Source organism: Musa acuminata, chromosome BXJ3-3 (genome assembly GCF_036884655.1).
Source record: "Musa acuminata AAA Group cultivar baxijiao chromosome BXJ3-3, Cavendish_Baxijiao_AAA, whole genome shotgun sequence".
Taxonomy (NCBI): Eukaryota; Viridiplantae; Streptophyta; class Magnoliopsida; order Zingiberales; family Musaceae; genus Musa; species Musa acuminata.
The window spans coordinates 34784042-34806466 of NC_088351.1; the positions used below are offsets into that span (position 1 = coordinate 34784042).

General features: G+C 43.3%; 2 protein-coding genes across 7 annotated transcripts; one reads left to right on the forward strand and one right to left on the reverse strand.

Moving 5' to 3' along the window:
• Positions 1–166: 166 nt before the first annotated feature.
• Positions 167–5795, reverse strand: LOC103978942 (uncharacterized). Of its 3 annotated transcripts, none has more exons than XM_009394911.3 (6): positions 5506–5795; positions 5297–5402; positions 5010–5163; positions 1508–3200; positions 872–1247; positions 167–771 (listed from the first exon to the last, which is right to left on the reverse strand). In XM_009394911.3, the coding sequence occupies exons 4-6, from the start codon at positions 3195–3197 to the stop codon at positions 447–449; spliced, it is 2391 nt and encodes a 796-aa protein (XP_009393186.2). In that variant the 5' UTR covers positions 3198–3200; positions 5010–5163; positions 5297–5402; positions 5506–5795; the 3' UTR covers positions 167–446. The 3 variants fall into 3 exon arrangements, with proteins under 3 accessions (XP_009393186.2, XP_009393187.2, XP_009393189.2); XM_009394912.3 differs by having other exon boundaries at positions 5297–5429; XM_009394914.3 differs by lacking the exon at positions 5010–5163.
• A 799-nt stretch (positions 5796–6594) lies between these two features.
• On the forward strand, positions 6595–22383 carry LOC135634179 (uncharacterized). Of its 4 annotated transcripts, none has more exons than XR_010495260.1 (7): positions 6595–7165; positions 7279–7493; positions 18522–18756; positions 18839–18924; positions 19088–19176; positions 21551–21674; positions 21799–22383. XR_010495260.1 is itself a non-coding variant. In XM_065144459.1 (7 exons), exons 1-7 carry the CDS (start codon positions 6812–6814, stop codon positions 21552–21554), a joined length of 1248 nt encoding a protein of 415 aa, XP_065000531.1. In that variant the 5' UTR covers positions 6596–6811; the 3' UTR covers positions 21555–22383. The 4 variants fall into 4 exon arrangements, 3 of the variants coding, with proteins under 3 accessions (XP_065000532.1, XP_065000531.1, XP_065000533.1); XM_065144459.1 differs by adding an exon at positions 20187–20451 and having other exon boundaries at positions 6596–7165; positions 21551–22383; XM_065144460.1 differs by lacking the exons at positions 21551–21674; positions 21799–22383 and adding an exon at positions 20187–20731 and having other exon boundaries at positions 18570–18756.
• The last annotated feature ends 42 nt before the right edge of the window (positions 22384–22425 follow it).

Sequence of the window (22425 nt, forward strand, 5' to 3'; positions counted from 1 at the left end):
CTAACCCAGTAGCATCTATACCGTGGCAACGTGGTTCTTGTTCCAACATAATCATCTGAGGAATTCAACATAATCCAAGGATTCTGGAAAAAAACTTCTTGGATCTTCAGGTGATAGAGGGAAAACATATTAAAGATACATCAAATATTACTGAAACAGTTACAAATGATTCAGGTGCACAAACAATCCATGCACAAAACATTTTAACTGAGCTGAATTAGCATCTTACAATTTACAGGACTAATTTCATGATGGGTAATATACTATGATTCACAATAAACCTAGGAAGATCACCATTTACATGTGGTATGGTGACCCTTACATTCTATCTAGGAAAGAACTAGAAATCTTCATTAGTTGTAAGATCCGAAGCAGAAACTTTCATAACCTCTAATTCTGACATTTGAGAACAGTTAGAAAGAGAAAACAACACAAAGCTGTTATAGTCACAAGAATTTTTTTGTTTTCCCCTTTGGATCAATCCTACCGGTAATGCCAGCTTGGCCTCCTCTCACTCCACCTGTACGAACAGAACTGGTTATTTGACTTTGTTCACCATTTTGATTGTTGCTGGAAGGAACATCCTCAATGATCCTCAAAAGCTCTTGTATTGGAATACTAGAGTGAGAAGCTTGTTTCAACAATGCATCATCGTCATCAAGACCCATGAAGCATAAATCCTCCCATTGTAAAGCAGATTCATCCACTAGAGGAAGTTCAGGGTTTACATCCCATTTCCTGTGAGGGCCATATTTATAACTTGAACTAAACCTAAATGAGCATATACCAAGAGGTGAGTTGCTGAGAAAAAAGGTATATCTAGATCATGATAATAAATCTGATATCTGAGAAAAAAAAGCAGAGAGTCAACCTGGACAACAATCTCAAGTTAGAATGTACATATGCCAGATCGTCAGCACGATGTGAATTAAGTTCATGTCTTTTTGCACCACGGATGTAGCTATAAGTACTCCATGGTCTCTCAACAGACAAAGAGCTGATTGATTGTGAAAGAACTTTAAAGGCCACATCTCTTAGCTCTTTTGTATCACCTCCATGAAACTTCCACCACTGCAAAACATTGATTTTGGGATTTCTGGCATCTCTCTTGGCTACTGGAGAGGAGAACTTCCCCTTCTTTTCGACAAAGGACAGGAATTGCACACGAACAATGTCTTGATGATCAACATTTGGGTGCATTTTACATATTGCAGCAACAGCACTATCAAATATCTCGTCATCTTGATCTGTAAACAAACAGCGCAACATTATCCTTTTTTTAAAACATAAGCTGCACATAAATTGCAAGAATTCTACGAAAATGTTGTACTGGAAAATGAAAAAAAGCAGAATATATTATGTTGACTGCAAAAGAAAAAAAAAAGAAAGAGAAGAAAGAACCTTTGCAAAGCTTCTAACCAAGCATCCTAAAAGGAAACACAAAAGAAGCTTAATAAATTTATGTTTACTAGAAAAGGAAAGAAAAGAAGTAGAAGAAAGAACCTACCTGGAGGGCATCTCTTCCTACCTCCTGGTGCAGGAATTTGAAGGTACTCTTCATCGTAATACTTTGGGGTGAGAGCATAGGCCAAGCATTGTAATGGAACATTTCTCTTGTTCCATCTAATGAAGACCTTCTCTTCCAAAATCATATACATATCCTCTCGTCCTCTCAGATTTTCTCTAATTTCTCCCAACATATTATCCATTCTATCACATACTTCACCAATAATGGGACCATCTTGATCAGTAAATTTGATCATTTTGTATATTGGTCTGATTATAGATAAGGCCAACTGTACTGCTACCCAAAAGTTCTCAGACATGACTGCTTCCTTCACATCATTCCCATGAAGTTTTATTTTCTCATCTATATTTGGAAAGGTAGCCCAGAATTCCCATCGATCTGACAAGACAGCAGCTGTCAGAGATTCTCTTATGTCAAGTAGAAGATAAAGAGTGATATAGTGTGAAGCATATGTTATGGCTGTAACTTTTAGCAACTCTAATTTTGAAAAGCTTTGGAAAATATCTACAGCTTGGGAATGATATAAGATATATTTGACTATACTTTTTGCAGTTTTATATGTCTGCTTAAGCCAAGGAAGAGCATTTATAATATCCTTCAGTATCAAATATAAAGTGTGAACCATGCAAGGATTCCAAAATATGTAAGGATACACTTTTGCCACTTCTTCGCTTGCAGCTCTGCAATCAATAGAATTGTCTGTGATCAACTGAACAACATTACATGGTCCCACCTTTTCAATTGTTTCTACCATATAATCAGAAATTCTTTTCTGAGACTTCTCAACTACTACAAAGTCAAGGGCATGTAAAAACATGGATCCAAACTGGTTTGAAGCCAATATGTTTATCAAAGGTTGATTTTTGATGTCACTCCAACCATTTGAAACAATTGAAATCCCATAAAGGGGCCACTTCTGCTTGAAGTCATCCAATTCTCTGTCAATCTTATTTCGTTCATTTTCTAAAAAGATAGTATTTGCTTTCTCATATGATGGGCTTTTATATCCCAATTCTTTACTAATTGCCAATACCATTTCTTCCCAATATGGTGATCGCAGAACATTGAAAGGGATGCCATTAGCACACAAACAGCGTACTACCTTAGAATCAACATCATCTCTGTCCTGTGTTGAGTAATCCTGCTCAAAAGGACTTACATAGGATAAGGCTAAAGAAGGCCCTTGTGAAGTTGCCACTGAACATGCATTGAGCTTTGACTTCTTCAGAGGAACAACGTTTGGTGTACTCTCAACTTGCTCAACTTCTCTCTTTATCTGCATTTGTAGATTTTTGTCTGCTTTTACAACAGAACAATATCCAATTCCCTTGCTTTCTCCTTTTTTATGGCCCATCAAATGTGCATAAACACGTGTGTAGGTTCCATGATATATTTTGTGGCAGTATTTACACTTAAAAACATGAGAACCACCATGAGCATTTCCACATTTTTTTCCCTTGACAACATGTTTCCATAACACAGTCGCACTAACATTAGATTGACCATCCTCACCCAACTGTACCTCAAGTTCCTGTTGAACTTGATCATCTTCATGAAAAACCAAATTTTTATCCTCGAAGACAAAGTGTCCATCCCCAATGGCTGGGAACTCCATTCCACCATCATTGGTGCCTGTATGCTCTTCATCATAAGGAGAACTAGTAGACATCTCCTGAAAGAAATATAATAGGTGTCAAAATCACAACAGACATCGGTAAGAAAAATATTCTCTAGTGATTCAACTTTAGTCTGACTGATCAATTCAAAACCATCACATCATTTTGCAGGAACAGCGAATATGAGATATATCAATAAACTACCTTAATTTAACCTAATTAAAAAAGCAAAAACACTTATCACTTAATGTAATAATCATGATGATCAAATTTTGGATGACAAACATGGTATGCTAGATTGATTATCATTAATATAAATAAACACACACACACACACACACACACACATATATATATATATATATAGAGAGAGAGAGAGAGAGAGAGAGAGAGAGTCTTGCCAATATCCTTGACATACATTTGGTCTAAAGAAACAAAAACACACTTGTTACTCTGATCTAATATAATTTGACTTGTATCATAGTCCATAACTGATATGTAGGACACAGAAAGAGTTACCACAGATTTGAAAAGAAAATGAAAATTTTATTAATTCCAAACATATAGTCACATGCTTATGCCTGGCTAGTGGCTGGCCCAACCTACAGTGTTGGAGCATCTGCTCCATTTACTTTTCCTATAAAATCGAACATTCTAGGAAAACTCAAAGGATAAGTACAATATGATAACAATGTGTACATAAGTAGACCCCAAATTATTAGACCAGCTTTAGTCTTTGCTCTTAGTGCACAAATTACTCAAAACTTTGTCAGCAGTTCCTAAAGCTCTTGGGTTTTCCACAATGTCAAAGTCAAAGCCGGTCAATTCACTCAGTTTAAGTTGATATCTACAATAAGCAAGGACTGAGAGTGGCTCTTTTGTCACCTGTAGATTACTAAGATTGGTTCCAGTACACAGTACTTCAAAATATTAAGGATTTCTCAACCTCATGTATTTTCAAACTGACCAAACTTATTAACAACAGGTAAATACTAGTGCTGAAATAAATTACACGTTGTCTCCTTGAAGTTGGAGAACACTACAAGCTAACTAGAGCTGGAACTTTTCCGAAGCAAACTGACTACTATAGCTCCTAGACAAGAAGGGACTAGTTCCTTATCTATTCTAGCTAATGCTAAGCTAAACAAAGGAAAACTCTCCAGAATGACTTTATCCACAACAGCATTACAGGATTCATATTCCAGTATATATAGGTTACCCACGTAAAGGCATACCCATAGGTGAAGCTGGTCTCAATTGGTAGGAAGAGATCTTAAAGGAAGAGCAAGATGTTAATAAGCAAACAGAATTGCCATCAAATTCATTCCTTTATTTGATGACCAAACATAAAAAAAGGGAAACTGGTTTGCCTCTGAAATCCACTTATAAAAGAGTAATATAATACCAGCATCAATTTAGCCTATATTAGCACATGTAATATATATAACTGGCAACTGATTATCTAAAAACCTATTAGAAATTATCAACTTAGAAATAGCCCCAGATACAGATACAATACTCTTAAAAGCATTTCTGGGAAAGTTAGATAAGAGGAAAAGTCAACTATGGGAAGAAATGTTGGAACCAATATCTAGTTTCAACTTTGAACCACTATAAATAGGGGAGAAGGACCACAGAAATGCATGAGAACCAATGGGATATAACTGGAACTACCAAGACTTCAACCAGAGCTGTTTTATTCTTTTACAATTTGTCATGCTTCTTTCGTATCTCAAGCAATGTGACTGTTCACATGGCATAAAAAGACTTCCTCTCAAAAAGATCAAGTAGCATTTCTAATCCATACAAAAAGCTGCACGATTTGATCAGTTAACAGAGGCGATGAGAAAAATAATATCTTTTACCTTCTCCAGTTTGGTTCCCCAGCTAGGAAACCAAAATTTGGTGATATTCCTCTTATGCGATCAGGAAAACCCGGGAATGGTTTCAAGTTTTGTCAACAGAACTAGAGGAACTAGTAAACGAAGAAGAAGGTCAAAATAGATAAGCACGAAACCCCTGTAATTTACCAGAGGACCAAAAAATCATCAGTATGCACGTAATACAAAGCACAGACATCGAAACAAGAAAGCAGAGGCCGAAAACATGGGGAAAAGAAGCAAAAAAAATATAATGAAGATAACAATCGCACCTTTAATGCAAGCTAAGCTTCGCGGCCTCTCTGCCGTGAATCCCACTCCCGATATGATAGAAAGATTACCGCCCCTTGCGAATATGACACAGTTAGAGCATAATTCCTGCAGTAAACCAACGAATTGCTAAGCCTGGGAATAGAAATGAATCGCCGTTATTCCAAGGAAACAGATTCGATCACAAGTAGGCCGTGGAACAGGAAGCTACCTGGGCTTCGCGGGAGCAGCTCACGCTAGTGAATTAAAAGAGAAACGAGGGGCCGACCACGGGGAAACATAGGGTTTCCCCTCCCGAGGGCGAGAAAAGGGGGGAGATCGGAGGTGACGCTTGGAAAGAGTCGGAAGAGGCGATTTGGGGGCTTTGGAGGGACGTTACGGTAAGAATCACGACGAGCGCCATTAGAGATCCTTCATCATCTCTCTCTCTCCCTCCGAGCTCTGCCTTCGTTTCGCTTCTCGCTCTCCTGGTTCGTCCCCTTCGCTGGGACATGGGATACGGATTCGATTCGAGAACAGTGGCCGCGGATGGGAAACGGGGAGTTGACGGATCAGACCACGGGTCGGATCTCATGCTTGATCCGAACCCAATTGCGGGTTTTGCAGTCGCGACTTGATCCGATCCGTTGCCCAAGTCGGACCCAAGCTCAAGATCCGCGGAGGTCAACAACTTCACGAGAGTCTTGTGATATGGTTTCGCTTTGTCGTATCAGTAATCTCTTCGTGCTCGTATTTTTAATGCACCACACAACTACGTACTGAGGGTTCTTGTGGTGATCGTTGAACGGAAGCCGTCCGATTACTACAAAACGGGAATCTTAAAGAAAGTTAAGGAACTTCCACACACTAATTCTTGTCATTTTTGCAAAGCTCAAGGCTATTTTGGGCATCTCATCTCGGCAGCTGACCTGAGGACGAACCGAGTCAACACACGACGTACATAAACAGAGAATTTATACTCACACATCCATCTCTACGATCGCTCGTAATAGTCATCTACGCGACACCATCATATACCGTTGAATTTTTCCGTACGAATCCATCCCACCGTTCGCATGCGGCTTGGCGAAGAGAGGCAGTCAGCGGGTCAATTAACGGTATAGATTAATGTTGGGTATAAAATGAGCGACCCAGATTACTCTGTCGTATAAAGCTTTTTAGGAGCTCGCCCTTAATCGAGCGGCTGCGGTTGCATCCATCTCTCAAACGTGGTCTGTGGGCCCTGTCACTGAGGGTAACAGTGACATGCGGTGACGGGACCTCAACCCTTTGAGAGATTAGGGGAGATATTAAGGGGGCAGCAGTGAGGTCACGAAGGCGGAGTACCACAGTCGACCTCTCACCGCTTTTCTCCTCCGACCTTGAGCCGCTTGCCCACCCAAACCCTAAGAAGCCGCGATCGCCGTTGACGACCTCGAATCGGGGATTCGATAGGACGTCCGCCTAGAAATATAGGGTATTGGAAATCTCTGCCTCGATCCAAAGCCGGTCAGATTCCGTTGCCTAATCCCGCCGATATGGTCGGCTCCGGCGGCTCCTCGGCGGCCCGCGTCAGCGGCACCGACCGCTTCTACAGCCCTCCGGCGATCAGGAGGAAGCTTGAGCTGCAGAAGAAGCAGCAGCAGCAGAAGGAGGTGATGCCGAGGATTCGGCCGTCCGTGGGGGCGACGGCGACGGCGACGGCGGCCGAGGTCAAGGTGGTCGAGGACAGATTTGATCGGGATGATGCCTCTCTGAAGCCCTCTGTCTCAACGTCATCATCTCCCTCTCCTTCTCCCACCCCGCCACCGGTATCGCCGACTCCCGTCGGAAACCTTGACCGGCTGCTCGAGTCCACCACCCCCATTGTACCCGCCCGGTATTTCTCCAAGGTCTGGAAGTAGGCTTAGGTCGAAAGGAGCAGCTTCTCTTGTTTCTGTGGTTTCTATTGATCTGCATTTTGAACTGGTTCAGATGAGTGATTTGAATTCTCAACAACTGGCAGGCTAGTGCAAGGGGATGGAGGAATGGCGACGAAATGGAATCTCAGCCCTACTTTTTCCTTGGAGATCTTTGGGAATCTTTCAAAGAGTGGAGTGCTTATGGTGCGGGGGTGCCCTTGGTGCTAAACGGGAGTGATTCTGTTGTTCAGTACTATGTGCCATACCTCTCCGCCATTCAGCTGTATGTGGATACTGGTGCGGCCACATTAAGATCGGGGTATGGATTTATCAACTACCATGTCTAATAAAGAACTAGTGCTGTTTTCTCACATTGATTGTTTGGGTTAGTAGCTATACTCTTTAGTCATTCAATTTTAGTAAAAGATGCAACATTTCTGCATTGAGCTGAGAGCAAAGTGCAGCATTTTGGTGGCAGGAATGATTCCGGTGTAACGATGTTGTTTCTTTTTGTTTGCATAAGGGTACTCCTCATTGGTTTAATGTTTTTAACCTTTGTCACCTGTGTTTATTTTATGTGTTTTTAGCTATGCATAAGGGTACTTATTATCTATTCTTTTCGCATAAGAGTACTCGTTATCTCTGTGCTGTATCTTCCTGACAATCTAGAAAGATCTAACTTCTTAAGTCAGTAATTTCTTGTCAATCTGCATCCTCTAGTTATAATGATTGTTAGGACAAGGCTTGCTTGTTTATGTAGTTATGGTGTAACATTAGATATGTTTTCTTAAGGGAGACTTCTAATCACAACAGAGGATTCATTTTAGTTTCACTTTCCTGTCACAATTGTTTGACAAGTAGTCATCGTGGTAAAAATTGTAGAATTTTTTAAGTAGGACATATTGAAGCTTAACGTTTGAATAAGGTGGAAAATCTGTGAGTTCTGCTAGGACAACTATATCATATCATTTATGATCCTACAAAGCACTTCCACAAAAGCAGGTCGAGCTTTTTCAGGTACCCAGGTCTATCTGATCTGCTTAAACCCGAGATTTGGACACCCTATAATTGGGTTCAGGACATGTTTGGGTATAGAAGTAGGTGGCTGAGTTGAATTCAGGTTTAGATTCTGGTATTTATGTAGTTAATTAGATTCAGACAAGCTAATTACACTTACACCCTATACTTGGACCCTATCAGCATCGCAGTTTCTGTACTTAAAAATTTACATTAGGATCCCTATAGTTCTGAAAGTGAAACAAATAACCTCATTTGTTTTAACATCATTAACTGCATTGACAGAAAACACAACACGTCATAGCACATGCTGGATCGACACAAAAGTGATGGGAAAAATGGTAATTTCAACATCCATTTCGTTTCGAGCATGTGTGATGTTGAAATTATTTTTTTGCCAGTAAAGTTGTTAGAAACAAAAGGGATGTTGAAATTATCTTTTTGCCCATCACTTTCGCGTCGATCCAGTACGTGGTGTTACGTGTTGTGTTTTCTGTCAATGCAGCTAACTGTCACGACCTTAGCTGGAATTGCCTAAGGCGTGAGGCACCCTTGCGGCCAAAGACTCGAAGCTAGCGTGCGTTGCCAAAGTCGCGGGTCACCCGTGCGGCAAAGACGCGATCTTAGCTTACGTTGCCTAAGTCGCGCTTCGCCCTTGCGATCTTGCTCCGCAAGGATCAGCCACTTTGTAACCTCTCGCAGGTCCCGAAGGACCTATAAAAGAGAAAGAAAGTTAGATCGAAAGAACGAGCAACGGACAAGTCCCGAAGTCTCGCGAAAAGGGAAGCTTTACAAGCAAATCGTCGAACACCTTGTGTGCACAAGAGAAAAGAGGGAGAGGGAGGAAAACAAGGCTTTCAAGGATGAACGAACAGCTGCAAGCCCACAAACAGCCGCTCACCTGGTCCCAGGCGCAACACCAAGTTCCCGTAAAGGTCACGTGCGAACTTGCGAAAGAGTGTTCAACGCCCGGTATATAACCGAAGCCCCATCCAGCCATGTGCCACCCGGGGGGTTCCTGGGTGCTGAGATAGCTGACATTTTGGTGAGCGGAGGCAGCACTCCGCTCACCTCCCGCGGCACGCGAAAACGGAGCCGTTTTGGGCTGTTTTGGGGCTGTTTTGCTCGGTTCGTTGAGCGATCGCTTTTGCAACGCTGCAGCTGGTTCGAACTTACATATTTACAGCAAAATGACCCAAAACCATGAGAAAACATGCTGTCAAGCAGCTGTACATGCGGGTGTGAGCGACGAACGGTTCGTTGAACGGAGTTGTTGCGAGTGCGCGACGACCGTTCGTGACATTCTCCCCCACTTAAACTGTCGACGCCCTCGTCGACGCTTGTTGGTAGTTGTTGATGACTTCTTCTTCATGTCGCAGGGCGTCTTCAGGCTCCCAACTGGCTTCAGTTCGGGGAAGCTTTCGCCACTTCACCAAGTACTCTGTCTGTTTCGCTCCGCTGGGTAGCTTTATCTTACGATCCGCCAGAATGGTTTCCACTCGCTTCTCGTAGGAGGCTGTGATGGGAGGAAGCCGAGTTGGAACACTTCGAGAAGCGTCTTGCGGATCCGAATGGTAGGCCTTCAGGTTGCTGGCGTGAAGAACGTTGTGAATTTTGAACCACGCCAGCAGCTGTAACTTGTAAGAAACATTGCCTACTCTGCTGATAATTGGGAAGGGCCCTTCATACTTACGCACCAATCCTTTGTGAACTCTGTTCCTGAAAAATTGGAGTGATGCTGGTTGGAGCTTTACCAACACCAAATCGCCAACTTTGAACTCTTGTGGTCGCCTTCCCAAGTCTGCCCACTTCTTCATCCGTTTTGCCGCCTTCTCCAAGTAAGCTCGCGCAATATCGGCATTTCGATGCCACTCCTTTGCGAAATGATAGGCTGATGGATTACTCCTAGTATACCCAATTGCCATAGTATGCGGAGTCGACGGTTGTTGTCCTGTGATAATTTCGAAGGGGCTCTTGTTGGATGCAGAGCTCTGCTGCAAGTTGTAGGAGAATTGGGCGATGTCCAACAGCTTCACCCAATCTCGTTGATTGGCACTCACGTAGTGCCGGAGATACTGCTCCAAGAGCGAATTTATTCTTTCAGTCTGACCATCCGTCTGGGGGTGGAGGCTTGTAGAGAAGTATAACTTTGACCCCAACAATTTGAATAGCTCGGTCCAGAATCGTCCCAGGAACCGAGCATCCCGATCACTAATGATATTGTGTGGGACTCCCCAATACTTCACTACACCCTTCATCATCAGTCTAGCCGCCTCTTCAGCTGAACAATGTAGGGGGGCAGCAATGAAAGTTGCATACTTTGAAAACCGATCGACCACCACGAGTATCGATCCAAGTCCCCCTACAGGTGGCAAACTTGATATGAAGTCTAAGGAAATGCTCTCCCATGGCCTTTCTGGTACGGGCAACGGCTCCAAAAGTCCCACCGGCTTCCGCTGCTCCGCCTTGTCTTGTTGGCAAGTAAGGCATGTTCGAACATACTCCTCCACATCAATCCCCATCTTTGGCCAGTAGAAGGCCCTCTCCACGAGAGCCAACGTTCTGTGAATGCCGGGGTGTCCAACCCAAAGGGAATCGTGACACTCTTTTAAGAGTTCACGCCTCAAATTGTCCACTCGGGGAACATAAACCCTATTCCCTTATGTGTAAACAAGTCCCTCCTGGACCCAAAATCGTCGTGCCTTGCCTTCTTTGATGAGCTGCATCAGGATAACTGCCTGGGGATCACTATACAGTCCATCTCTGATTCGGGAAAGGAAGTTGGAGTGTAACTGACTTGCTTGGCCTCTGCCCTCCAGTTGTGCAGCATTCACGCATTCCACTTTCCGACTCAGCGCATCGGCCACGACATTCGCCTTCCCGGGCTTGTATTCCATTGCCATATCAAATTCAGCCAGGAAGTCCTGCCACCGTGCTTGCTTTGGGGAGAGCTTCTTCTGAGTTTGGAAATAACTCAGGGCGATGTTGTCTGTCCTCAGCACAAATCGCGATCCGAGAAGGTAGTGTCGCCAAACTCGTAGACAGTGAATCACTGCTGTCATCTCTTTCTCATGCACTGGATACCGCCTCTCGGTCTCGTTGAGTTTGCGGCTCTCGTAGGCCACCAGATGACCTTCCTGCATGAGTACTCCTCCAATAGCGAAGTCCGAAGCATCTGTGTGGACTTCAAAGGGTTCTCCATAGTTTGGCAATTTGAGCACTGGTTCTTCTAGGACAGCAGCTTTCAGGTCTTGGAATGCTATCTCACATTTGTCCGACCACTTCCAAGGCTGCTCCTTCTTCAGCAACTCCGTCAGTGGGGTTGCCCGCTTCGAATACCCGGCAATGAAGCGTCGATAGTAGTTGACGAAACCAAGGAAGGATCTCAACTCTGGCACCTTCTTTGGAGTTCGCCATTCCGCAACTGCTTGCACCTTCGACTTGTCCATCCGAATGGAGCCATCACCGATTCGATGCCCCAAGAATAGGATCTCAGTTTGAGCAAAGTAGCATTTCTCCCTTTTTACGAACAACGTGTTCTCCCTGAGAACCTTGAAAATCGTCCGAAGGTGCTTGACATGCTCCTCGAGCGTTTGGCTGTAGACGACGATATCGTCCAAGTAGACGACCACGAACTTATCCAAATACTCCTTGAATAGCTGGTTCATGAGAGTACAGAATGTGGCCGGAGCGTTGGTTAAGCCAAAAGGCATCACCAAGAACTCAAACGCTCCGTATCTGGTCACACAAGTAGTCTTTGCTTCGTCGCCTTCAGCAATGCGCACCTGCCAATATCCCGACCGAAGGTCGAGTTTTGAGAAATACTTCGCCTTGCCCAATTGATCGAACAAGTCCGCAATGAGCGGGATGGGATACTTGTTCTTCACTGTTACTTTGTTGAGGGCTCGGTAGTCGACGCATAATCGGAGGCTCCCATCTTGTTTCTTCTGGAAGAGAACTGGAGCTCCGAAAGGTGCTTTTGAGCTGCGGATGAGACCACCGCTTAGCAGTTCACCTAACTGCTTTCTGAGTTCTGCCAACTCTGGCGGGGGCATGCGGTAGGGTGGTCTCGCTGGAGGCTTCACTCCTGGCTCCAGCTCGATACTGTGATCCACGCCTCTCCGTGGTGGAAGAGTCTTCGGCAACTCGGGTGCCATAACGTCTTTGAACTCCTTCGGGACGTTCGCCACCACAACAGGTTCTTGAATGACCTCTTCGTTGAGTGGCTCTAGCTTCATAGCAGCCACGAATGTCAGTTCGCCCTTTCGCACCCCTTTCTTCAATTGTAACGCCGAAATATGTTGGGGCTCCTTGGTTCCTCTCCGAGAGACGGGAACCACGCAGGGGTCATCGCCTCCCATCATACATAAGGAGTTCAAGAACGGCATCGGCACCAACTTCGCCGCGTGCATAAATTCCATTCCAAGAATCACTTGGAAGTCGTCCAGTGGCACGGCCATCATGTTGGTGTTTCCGCTCCAAGTCCCGATTTTGATAGGAACACCCTTCGCCAACCCGGAGATTCGCCTGGCCTCCGAGTTCACCGCTTTCATTCGGCTTGGGCTCTTCTCCAAGATCAACCCAAGTCGTTGTGCTTCACGATCGGCTATGAAGTTGTGGGTAGCGCCCGTGTCCACCATTGCACGGGTCATTTGGCCATTCAGCTTGATGTCTACGTACATCAACTCACCACTTCCTGCTTTCTGTTGCTTTGTCTTGTTGTTCTCCCCCACTTGACCCCGCATAGCGTTCAACAAACGCATTGCTCCCATTCGGGGTCCTTGCGACTCTTCGTCATCGCTGCTAGATTCTGAACTGCTCGAGCTAAGAGCAACAGCTTTGCCCTTGTCCGATCGGGGAGGGTGGATGGAAGCCGTCAAAGCATTGAGTGCCTGTTTCTGTGGGCACTCCCTTACCATGTGCGGTCCTCCGCACAAGAAGCATTCTCCAGGTTTTGAGGCCTTGCCTTTAGGGTTCGGCCCTTTGTGGGAGCTCTTCTTCTTTTGTTCGCCCCCGAGCTCCTTCCCTCGAGAATGTTTTGGAGGGCGATTGCTTGAAGATTGTTTCCTTCTCGCCGGGTCTTCAGAGGAAACAAAGTCGGTGAGCCTTTCTGCAGCTGCAATTGCCCCGACCACATCGGTAACATTCCTTCGATTCAGCTCTTGTTGGGCCCATGGTTTCAAACCATCAAGGAAGCTGAACAACTTGTCCTTCTCGGACATATCCTGTATGTCCAGCATTAGTGCAGAAAATTGCTTCACGTAGTCTCGGATGGTGGTACTTTGGCGGAGTTGTCTCAACTTCCTTCTTGCGACGAACTCTGTGTTCTCCGGTAGGAACTGAGTTCTCAACTCCCGCTTCAAGTCTTCCCATGTGTCGACTCGACACCGACCTTGTTGGATCTCCTCCCAACGAGTTCGCCACCAAAGTTTCGCATCTCCGTTCAGATACATTGTTGCTATAGAAACTTTGGTATCTTCAGAATCGGGCCTCGTAGCTCGGAAGTATTGCTCCATGTCGAACAAAAAGTTCTCGAGCTCTTTGGCATCTCTAGCCCCTCCGTATCCATGGGGCTCAGGTGCCCTCAAGTTTTGTGGCGGTGCAACGCGGGTGTTGCCTCCTCCCGCATTTAGCGTTCTTGTGAGCATAGCCACCTTTGCCGTGAGTTCCGCCACAACATCCTGTAAGTGTAGCACAGAGTCCTTGGTGTCATCAGATAGTCGGTCGACTAGGGCCTCGACCTTGTCGATCCTGGACTCCGCTTCCTCTTGCGAGCTCTCTACCCCAACAAGCCTTTGTTGGCCATGGTAGAGTTCCTCCATGCTCGCTTCCAGAACATCCAGGCGGGTTTCCGCCGTCGTGAGTCTCTCCTTATGACTCTTTTTCCCCGTTAGCGCACCAGATTGCGCTTCCTCCGCTCGCGGAGAGTTGCCAACTTCTCGCTCATCCTGTTCGCTGCCGCGATCCTCGTGAGCGGCTCCAACAGCATGAGAGCGAGTGTGCACATGCAGCCCACCTGCGGCTGCTTGGGGCAAGGTTCCGGCTTGCCCCGTCTTGCTTGATTCGCCACGATGCTTTGCCATGGCGAAGTTGCGAAGTTCGTTCGCTGTTCGATCGAAGAGCTTGCCCGCTCTGATACCACAATGTCACGACCTTAGCTGGAATTGCCTAAGGCGTGAGGCACCCTTGCGGCCAAAGACTCGAAGCTAGCGTGCGTTGCCAAAGTCGCGGGTCACCCGTGCGGCAAAGACGCGATCTTAGCTTACGTTGCCTAAGTCGCGCTTCGCCCTTGCGATCTTGCTCCGCAAGGATCAGCCACTTTGTAACCTCTCGCAGGTCCCGAAGGACCTGTAAAAGAGAAAGAAAGTTAGATCGAAAGAACGAGCAACGGACAAGTCCCGAAGTCTCGCGAAAAGGGAAGCTTTACAAGCAAATCGTCGAACACCTTGTGTGCACAAGAGAAAAGAGGGAGAGGGAGGAAAACAAGGCTTTCAAGGATGAACGAACAGCTGCAAGCCCACAAACAGCAGCTCACCTGGTCCCAGGCGCAACACCAAGTTCCCGTAAAGGTCACGTGCGAACTTGCGAAAGAGTGTTCAACGCCCGGTATATAACCGAAGCCCCATCCAGCCATGTGCCACCCAGGGGGTTCCTGGGTGCTGAGATGGCTGACATTTTGGTGAGCGGAGGCAGCACTCCGCTCACCTCCCGCGGCACGCGAAAACGGAGCCGTTTTGGGCTGTTTTGGGGCTGTTTTGCTCGGTTCGGTGAGCGATCGCTTTTGCAACGCTGCAGCTGGTTCGAACTTACATATTTACAGCAAAATGACCCAAAACCATGAGAAAACATGCTGTCAAGCAGCTGTACATGCGGGTGTGAGCGACGAACGGTTCGTTGAACGAAGTTGTTGCGGGTGCGCGACGACCGTTCGTGACATAACGGCACTAGAGCAAATGCGATTATTTATTTTTATTTTTAAAATTATAGAAATCCCAATATAAATTTTTTAAGTACAGGAACCGTAATACTAATATAGTCCAAGTACAGGGGATAATATATAATTAGCCTGATTCAGACAATCGGCACTCCATCTTTTGTTACACCTAACTGATTTAGGAATAGCAGTGGGGTCGGGTCTTTTCAGGTACACAATCTATCTGATCCATGTATGCACCATGTATACACTCCTAACTGATTAAACCTTCAATCAGGTTTGGGATGGGTATGGCCGTATGGGTAGGAAGGTATGCACCCATGTCAAGTTCAGGTTCGGGTACCTATAAAGTAGGGTTTGGGTGCAGGTTCAGGTAGAGTTTGTGGATACTTGATCTTCTGCCATCACTATGAAAGTGAATTCAAATTATCATTTTACTTAAATCTTACCAAAGAGGCATGAACATTCAGAAAATTTGGAGCATATTAAATTGACTTGTAAAATTGTTTGAATTCATAGATACATTGTATCGGGATGGCTTATGTCATCATCTTCTAAGCTCATTGTACCATCATCACATAGACTCACATGTTATGAAAGGTGTGTCTAAAGTGGAACTAAGTGGTGAGGCTGCCAAGGCTCGCCTCAACTGAGACTTCATGTATCAGTGAGGAACACCTGAGGTATCTGCCCTGTATGCCTTTCCAAGAACATCAGGTGTCTACATATAAGGTGTTCTTTTATATCAGTCTGTATTTCATCCTAGCCATTCATTGATGCAAATTAGATTAATTTGATCCTAAGTCTCTGATTCAAGCAATGCACTTGTATGTTTCTTTTTACAACTAATACAATGCTATTTTATTTGAGGTAGAAAGAAACCTAGATTTGTTTGGAAATCTTATGAATGATAAGTGAAGTTTGTGGATACTTGATCTTCTGCCATCACTGTGAGAGTGAATTCAAATTGTCATTTTACTTAAATCTTACCAAAGAGACATGAACATTCAGAAAATTTGGAGCATATTAAATTGACTTGTAAAATTGTTTGAATTCATAGATACATTGTATTGGGATGGCTTATGTCATCATCTTCTAAGTTCATTGTATCATCATCACATAGACTCACATGTTATGAAAGGTGTGTCTAAAGTGGAACTAAGTGGTGAGGCTGCCAAGGTTCGCCTCAGCTGAGACTTCATGTATCAGTGAGGAACACCTGAGGTATCTGCCCTGTATGCCTTTCCAAGAACATCAGGTGTCTGCATATAAGGTGTTCTCTTATATCAGTCTGTATTTCATCCTAGCCAGTCATTGATGCAAATCAGATTAATTTGATCCTAAGTCTCTGATTCAAGCAATGCACTTGTATGTTTCTTTTTACAACTAATACAATGCTATTTTATTTGAGGTAGAAAGAAACCTAGATTTGTTTGGAAATATTATGAATGATAAGTAAACCCATGGCTTTGGATCTGTTATACACTATTTATGCTTAATATATCATCATTTCTGGGGTCATCGAGGTGCATATGCGTCATACCTCCTGCCTCAAGTTCGTGATATCTTGGTACATCGACTAGACTGATAATTTTGGCATGTGTATCTGCTTGTGAGCATGTGTAATGGTGTTTGTACATATGATGTTCTAGGCAGTTTGAGCTATAGTTTGAGGATTTTCTTCTACCTGGCACTTGCCTAAGCACCTAGCTGGTTGCGATGACAACAATGACCATCATCTACTGACTTATAATGACAACCTTATTGTTTGTCATGTGAAGAGATATTTTTTGCATTTTTTTTCTCTTTTGCACTTTGCTTTTATCTCGTCATCTCTAGGCTTACTATCAGTGACTTAAGCAAGAGTCAGACAAAATAATGGGCAATTAACACTGCTCTTGGTCTTGCATGGCCTTTGGTGTTTTGCTGATTCCACAAGAAATGAAATTATAGGGAACTTCATAACCTCATAGCTTCCCTTGGGTTCCATAATATGTAAAAGATCTTGGGTAAATTGTCGATGGTTTCAGCAAGTATCATGGCAATTTGCAATGCACTTGGATTTGCGTTTTAGTGTTCTCGTCATTCTACAAGAAATGAGATTAGACGGAACTTCATGTTCTCATAAGCTCCCTAGGGGTCCGAGAATATGTAATTAGTTTCAGGTGTTTCATGACTTCGTAAAAGGTTTAGGTTAAGAAAATTGTCACTTCGATTTTGGGCAGAAGAAACAAGATTCAGTTTTGGTGGTGGCTTCCCTTATAGCTTACCCAGTGTTAGGAACGAAGAAGAGGAAAAGACAAGAGAAAGAAGCTAGAGCAGCAGAAGAGAGAAGAAAATGGACATAGTAATTGCATGTCTCTTTTTATTTTCTTGAGCTTTGTCACTCTCTTAACATATTTATTGTACTTATATTCTCATCATATATGGCTCTATTCCTTGAAATTAAGCGTTTTCTAGCAGCAAGCTTCTAAAAGTTCATCCATAATTTGATGTGTCATGTTGTCTCTTTTGATGTGTTATGTTAAAATTTTTGGCATACTCATGTCTCTTTTTGTCATGGTGAAGGCCCCAAGTTTTTGTTGGATGTAGAAATGCTTTAATATCTTGGCCATTAGTTAGGAAGCATCTTTACTTGACTTCATTCACATTTTTATTTCTGGCAGGAATGTATAGTATAATAGGAAAATGGTGAGAATCACTATTTTTATATGTCTAGAATCTCATAATGATTATACTTGGTTATCTCATTCATCAAATTGACGAATTATAGTATCCAGATAAATAATATGTCCTTGTTACCAAATTGAAGTGTCAAACTCATAATCGGGTCCAAAAAATTTTGGCAAAAATCGAGTTTAATTACCTAAAGTTGGATGCACAAGAGCTTTTCAGTCTAGTTTATTAGTCTTATTGAGTTATGTAGTACATTTATATTACTTTGTCTAGCCCTTATTTGTGTACTTGGAAGGGTGTTATGTAGCATGTCCATAATAACTTTATCTGGTCCTTGACTGTGTACTAGAGGGGTGTCATCCAAGAGTTGATTTTCTATGTATTTAAATAATGCTTAACCATCTAGTTTGAGACCACCAGTTCATAAGCTCAAGTCAGATGATTGTGAAGTTAATAGATGTATATGTAACGTTTAAACAAACCATCTTAAAAGTATAACTAAGAAAAAGGATATTTTACCTTTACAAGGTTCCCTTTGCTGCTATCTTCACTTTACTATTCTTGACCCAGCTATGTTCACTTTTCCAGTACCATAAAGGAGATCTTTTATTTATAAAATCATCATTACCTATATTAGTCGATAAAATGTTACATGTGATTGCTTAGCCATAACTTATAGAAAATATTGTTTTTTAGTTGACTTTTTGTGCTTATTTTAAGGCGATCTGCTGAGGGAAATGATGGGAATAATTATCTGGATACTAGCAGTGAGGGCAGCAGTGGCAGTGAAGAGAACCACATAAGAGAAACAAGTTCATCCTTGGGCACTACTGGCCACATTGGCCAAGGAGGCTATGTAAATGATAAAAATGATGTTTGTCCGAAGCCAACACTTCCAGTATTCGAGTATTTTGAGAAGGACCCACCTTATGGAAGAGAACCATTGGCTGACAAGGTAAGGTTGGTCTTTGTTAGTTTACAGTTTGAAATATTATAATTAACAAACATTGACACTTTTTGCTGATATACCTGTGTAGATATCAGTTCTTGCCAATACATTTCCAGACCTGAAAACGTACAAGAGTTGTGATATGCTGCCATGTAGTTGGATGTCTGTTGCCTGGTATGGTTTTAAGACTTCTTGGCATCACTGTTTGTCATCTGTCTTCAGCTACCTATTTTTTATAAAGCTGCATGCTTGGAGATGTTTCTTTTTCTGGCTGTTTTATTAAGAACCTCCATTTGTCGATACTATTGATTTCACTTAAATGATGTTCATGCTGCAGGTACCCGATATATAGGATACCAACAGGACCCACATTAAAGGACTTGGATGCTTGCTTTTTGACGTTCCACTTACTGGCTACTCCTAGAAGTAAGCATCTAATAGCCATTTCTTAAAGCATGTGCACAAGTAGAAACACATTTATTTCACATTTATTGAAGATATCAAATTTGGCTAACCTTACATGAAATATAGTCATAAGAACACTATCCAAAAACTGATAAACAGAAGAATGCATTTTACTTATAGCATTTCAAGTTATTGAACCTTTGTTCATTGTTGAAAACTTTGTGTCAGTATTTTTTCCATATAATGCGTTAAGATGAGATCAGTTCATCCACTGAATTAGTCCTTTGTCGGGCTACAGTTCAGCTATTGTCACTTCTAGCATTCACCTTGGCCTCTAGGTTGCCATCTAGTGGGTAAACAGTCTTAGAAATGTTAGGATACACAACCTGGTCAGTGCTAAACTTTTGCATTTCACATAAATGGATACATATACCAATAAATTAGCTATTAAACACATCTTTGTGACGAACACATGTAGTCATCATATCCTATTTTAAGATAATTTTTATTGGCATTGGATTAATATAACTTGAACATGTTTTCCTTGTTTTATGTTGTATCTATTTGATTATTTTCTTCTAGAAATTATTTAAATTACAATTGTTTTGGTAGCAGTCTTTTTCTTGCAAGGATTAAGAATGTCGCATGCTGATTTTTTAATATCACTATGGAATTTGTTAGCACATGTATAATATCTAACTCAAAAGTTGAACTGAATCTTGATAAATCGGTTGCCTGTCGTCTGGAGTAACACCTTGATGCCTACTCTAAGGTTCATTAAAGACCACTTCTTAAAAGAAGTGTGTGTGTTATATGCCATCTTAGTAGAAGTTGAGAAGTATAATTAACATAAATGTATCAGAAATCTAGATTTGCACATGTGTCAACCCAATAGACCTAAAAATTGGGGCAACCCATGCTTCTTCCACTGTTACTTTGCCATGTTTGTGAAAAACCTGCATGGAGATTCAATTGCAAGAGCTGTTGTTTTTTCTTTTTCCCACTTAATGTGGTTTGCTCATTTCTGACAGATAATGCCAGTCCACCTTCAGAGGTTCTTGACTCTTGCACAAACAGGAATGTCAAGAGCTGCAATGACAGGCCTGTAAAACTATGTTTGCCTGTTTTCGGACTGGCTTCATATAAATTCAGGGGGCCTATTTGGACATCCAGTGGTCTGCATGAGCAGCAGCAAGCAAGCTTGCTATTGCAAGCTGCAGACAACTGGCTTCGCCACCTACAAGTTGATCATCCTGACTACCGTTTCTTTCTTTCCCACTCCAACACATTTAGGAGGTGATCTTATATTAACATTAGTTGTTGCTTTCTAACTTAATGTGCATCAATCTAAGTCTCCATCCCGATCCTGGGATTCGAACACCCATATCACATAGTTTTTGCTCCATGTATCTCGTTACTGTTTCTTACCCCCTCAATTAATATGTTTCTTGTGAAATTGCACGTGAACGCCTGTGTTATATCATAGAAAAAAAAATTAGTTTCAGACAATAAGTTTTTGCAAATTTTACTTGGACTTTCCCTTTTCTTAATGGGATCTAGAATTTGAATAATTTCATTCTTTGTGCTTTTGATTTTGATGTCTGTTGGTGGATATGCATTTGCAACTTGACATAACTTGGATATCTCATATCTTTGAGGTGCATATTAATGACTCTTGTCCAAGTTTTAGAAACTTCAAGCCTATGAACTTGTATAGAATCAGCAAGAGTGGCGCAAGGGCTCTAAATTATATGTGCCCCGTTTTGCCCCCTTCACACTTTCACTGTGACTTGTTATTTTGTATGTAGGTCTAGAGATTGATAGGTAGAAATCTCACTTTCTTTCTTTTGTACCATTGAATTAGATAGAGATCAGTGAGATGACTTTCTGGCAAGTTTGCTGTTTCTCATGATTCGAGACAAAAAAAAAAAACAAGGAATTATCATTTTGTTTTGATGTTGTTTTCAAACTTCTGACAAGAAAATTTTGGTTGGAGGAACTCATGCGGTTCTTTGAGGTTGGGATTGTCATCACAAACCTGTACTGGCCTTGAAAACGCAAGCAACATACTTGGAAGATCAGGTCATGGTAGAGATGGGTACTATGCCTCTCCAATTGGTCCATCCACCTTAGTTGCTAGATATTTAGGTTCCTTGAGATTGTTAGTCGAAGGCAGCTGCTGATGGTGATTGTTGGATGGTAAAAGATATATAACAAGTTTTAGTTTGTCTGAACTTTTGCCTTCTTTACTGATAATTATTTGATTTGGTGATTAATAATCCATAACTTTTTGCTGTTAGGAAAGAACTTAATTGTCGAACACCTATCAGCAGTCTCTGTCTCGCAGCATCATGTATGATAATAATAGTTCATTTATGAAGTGCATGCAATGCAGGTAGTTGCGTGGAGTCCGACTGCGCTTCCATGACTCGCTCAGAAATATCATAAAAAGGAAGGATGACGGAGTTACCCCAGTCTCGCTCGCATCATCTTCCACATGCCTTGGGTCCCCTACTCAGGTACCTTTTGCCTGTACATGATTGCTGATTCGAAGCTGCCTTTTTGGATCGTCATCCCATTCAAAGAAGCAGTCGAGTGGAGAGAGGTCTCACATTCTTCGATTCCTTCACCCCTCATCCACAGACTACTGGCCCATGGCCGGCGCACTTTTCCTCTCCCGAGTGCTCCAAAGGGGTATGCCTCAAAAGCCTTTATCGCCGCTTTCGGCTGCCGCTCCGTTGTCCTCTTCCACGGCCGCCCCAGGCGCTAAGGATTCTTCCACCCCCTATCTACTCATTATAAGTCCGACGTTAGTCGGACGAAGTGATCCCACTTTGGCACCCACAACCACTACTACCTCCCCATGAACGACGCCGCCGAGGCCGCCGACTGCGGCGGCCGCGCAAACACCGCCGAGGCCACCGAGGGCGGACCGGGCGGCAAGGCCGTCGGGTATCCCTACTCCGCGATGGTGGCTCAACGGGCTCTGTTCGGCTCGCACCGGCGTCGGGTCGGCGGTAGGAAGGTCGGTGCCGGCGACGGCAAGTCGCATCCCAGTCGGCTCAGCAAGGTGTCGGCAGCGGACGATGGCAAGTGAGCCCGTGGTGGGCGTGTAGTTGTTAGGCTTATGGCTAGTTGTTGTCTCTGTAGCGTATGGACGCAGTGTAGATTACCTTCTCGCCACTTAATGCACGAAAATAATAGGAACTAAGGGCGTGGTTGAATGCTTGAATCGTTCCACCCTCATAATAACCCGTCGCCACCGGGAAT

Coding starts and splice junctions, on each gene's coding strand:
- LOC135634179 (XM_065144459.1), top strand. CDS start 6,812: ATGGTCGGCTCCGGCGGCTCCTCGGCGGCCCGCGTCAGCGGCACCGAC. Junction 7,494..18,521: donor GCGGCCACATTAAGATCGGG/GTATGGATTTAT, acceptor GCTTATTTTAAG/GCGATCTGCTGAGGGAAATG. Junction 18,757..18,838: donor GAGAACCATTGGCTGACAAG/GTAAGGTTGGTC, acceptor ATACCTGTGTAG/ATATCAGTTCTTGCCAATAC.
- LOC103978942 (XM_009394914.3), bottom strand. CDS start 3,197: ATGTCTACTAGTTCTCCTTATGATGAAGAGCATACAGGCACCAATGAT. Junction 1,248..1,507: donor TAGGAAGAGATGCCCTCCAG/GTAGGTTCTTTC, acceptor GTTTGTTTACAG/ATCAAGATGACGAGATATTT. Junction 772..871: donor AACTTGAGATTGTTGTCCAG/GTTGACTCTCTG, acceptor ATGCTCATTTAG/GTTTAGTTCAAGTTATAAAT.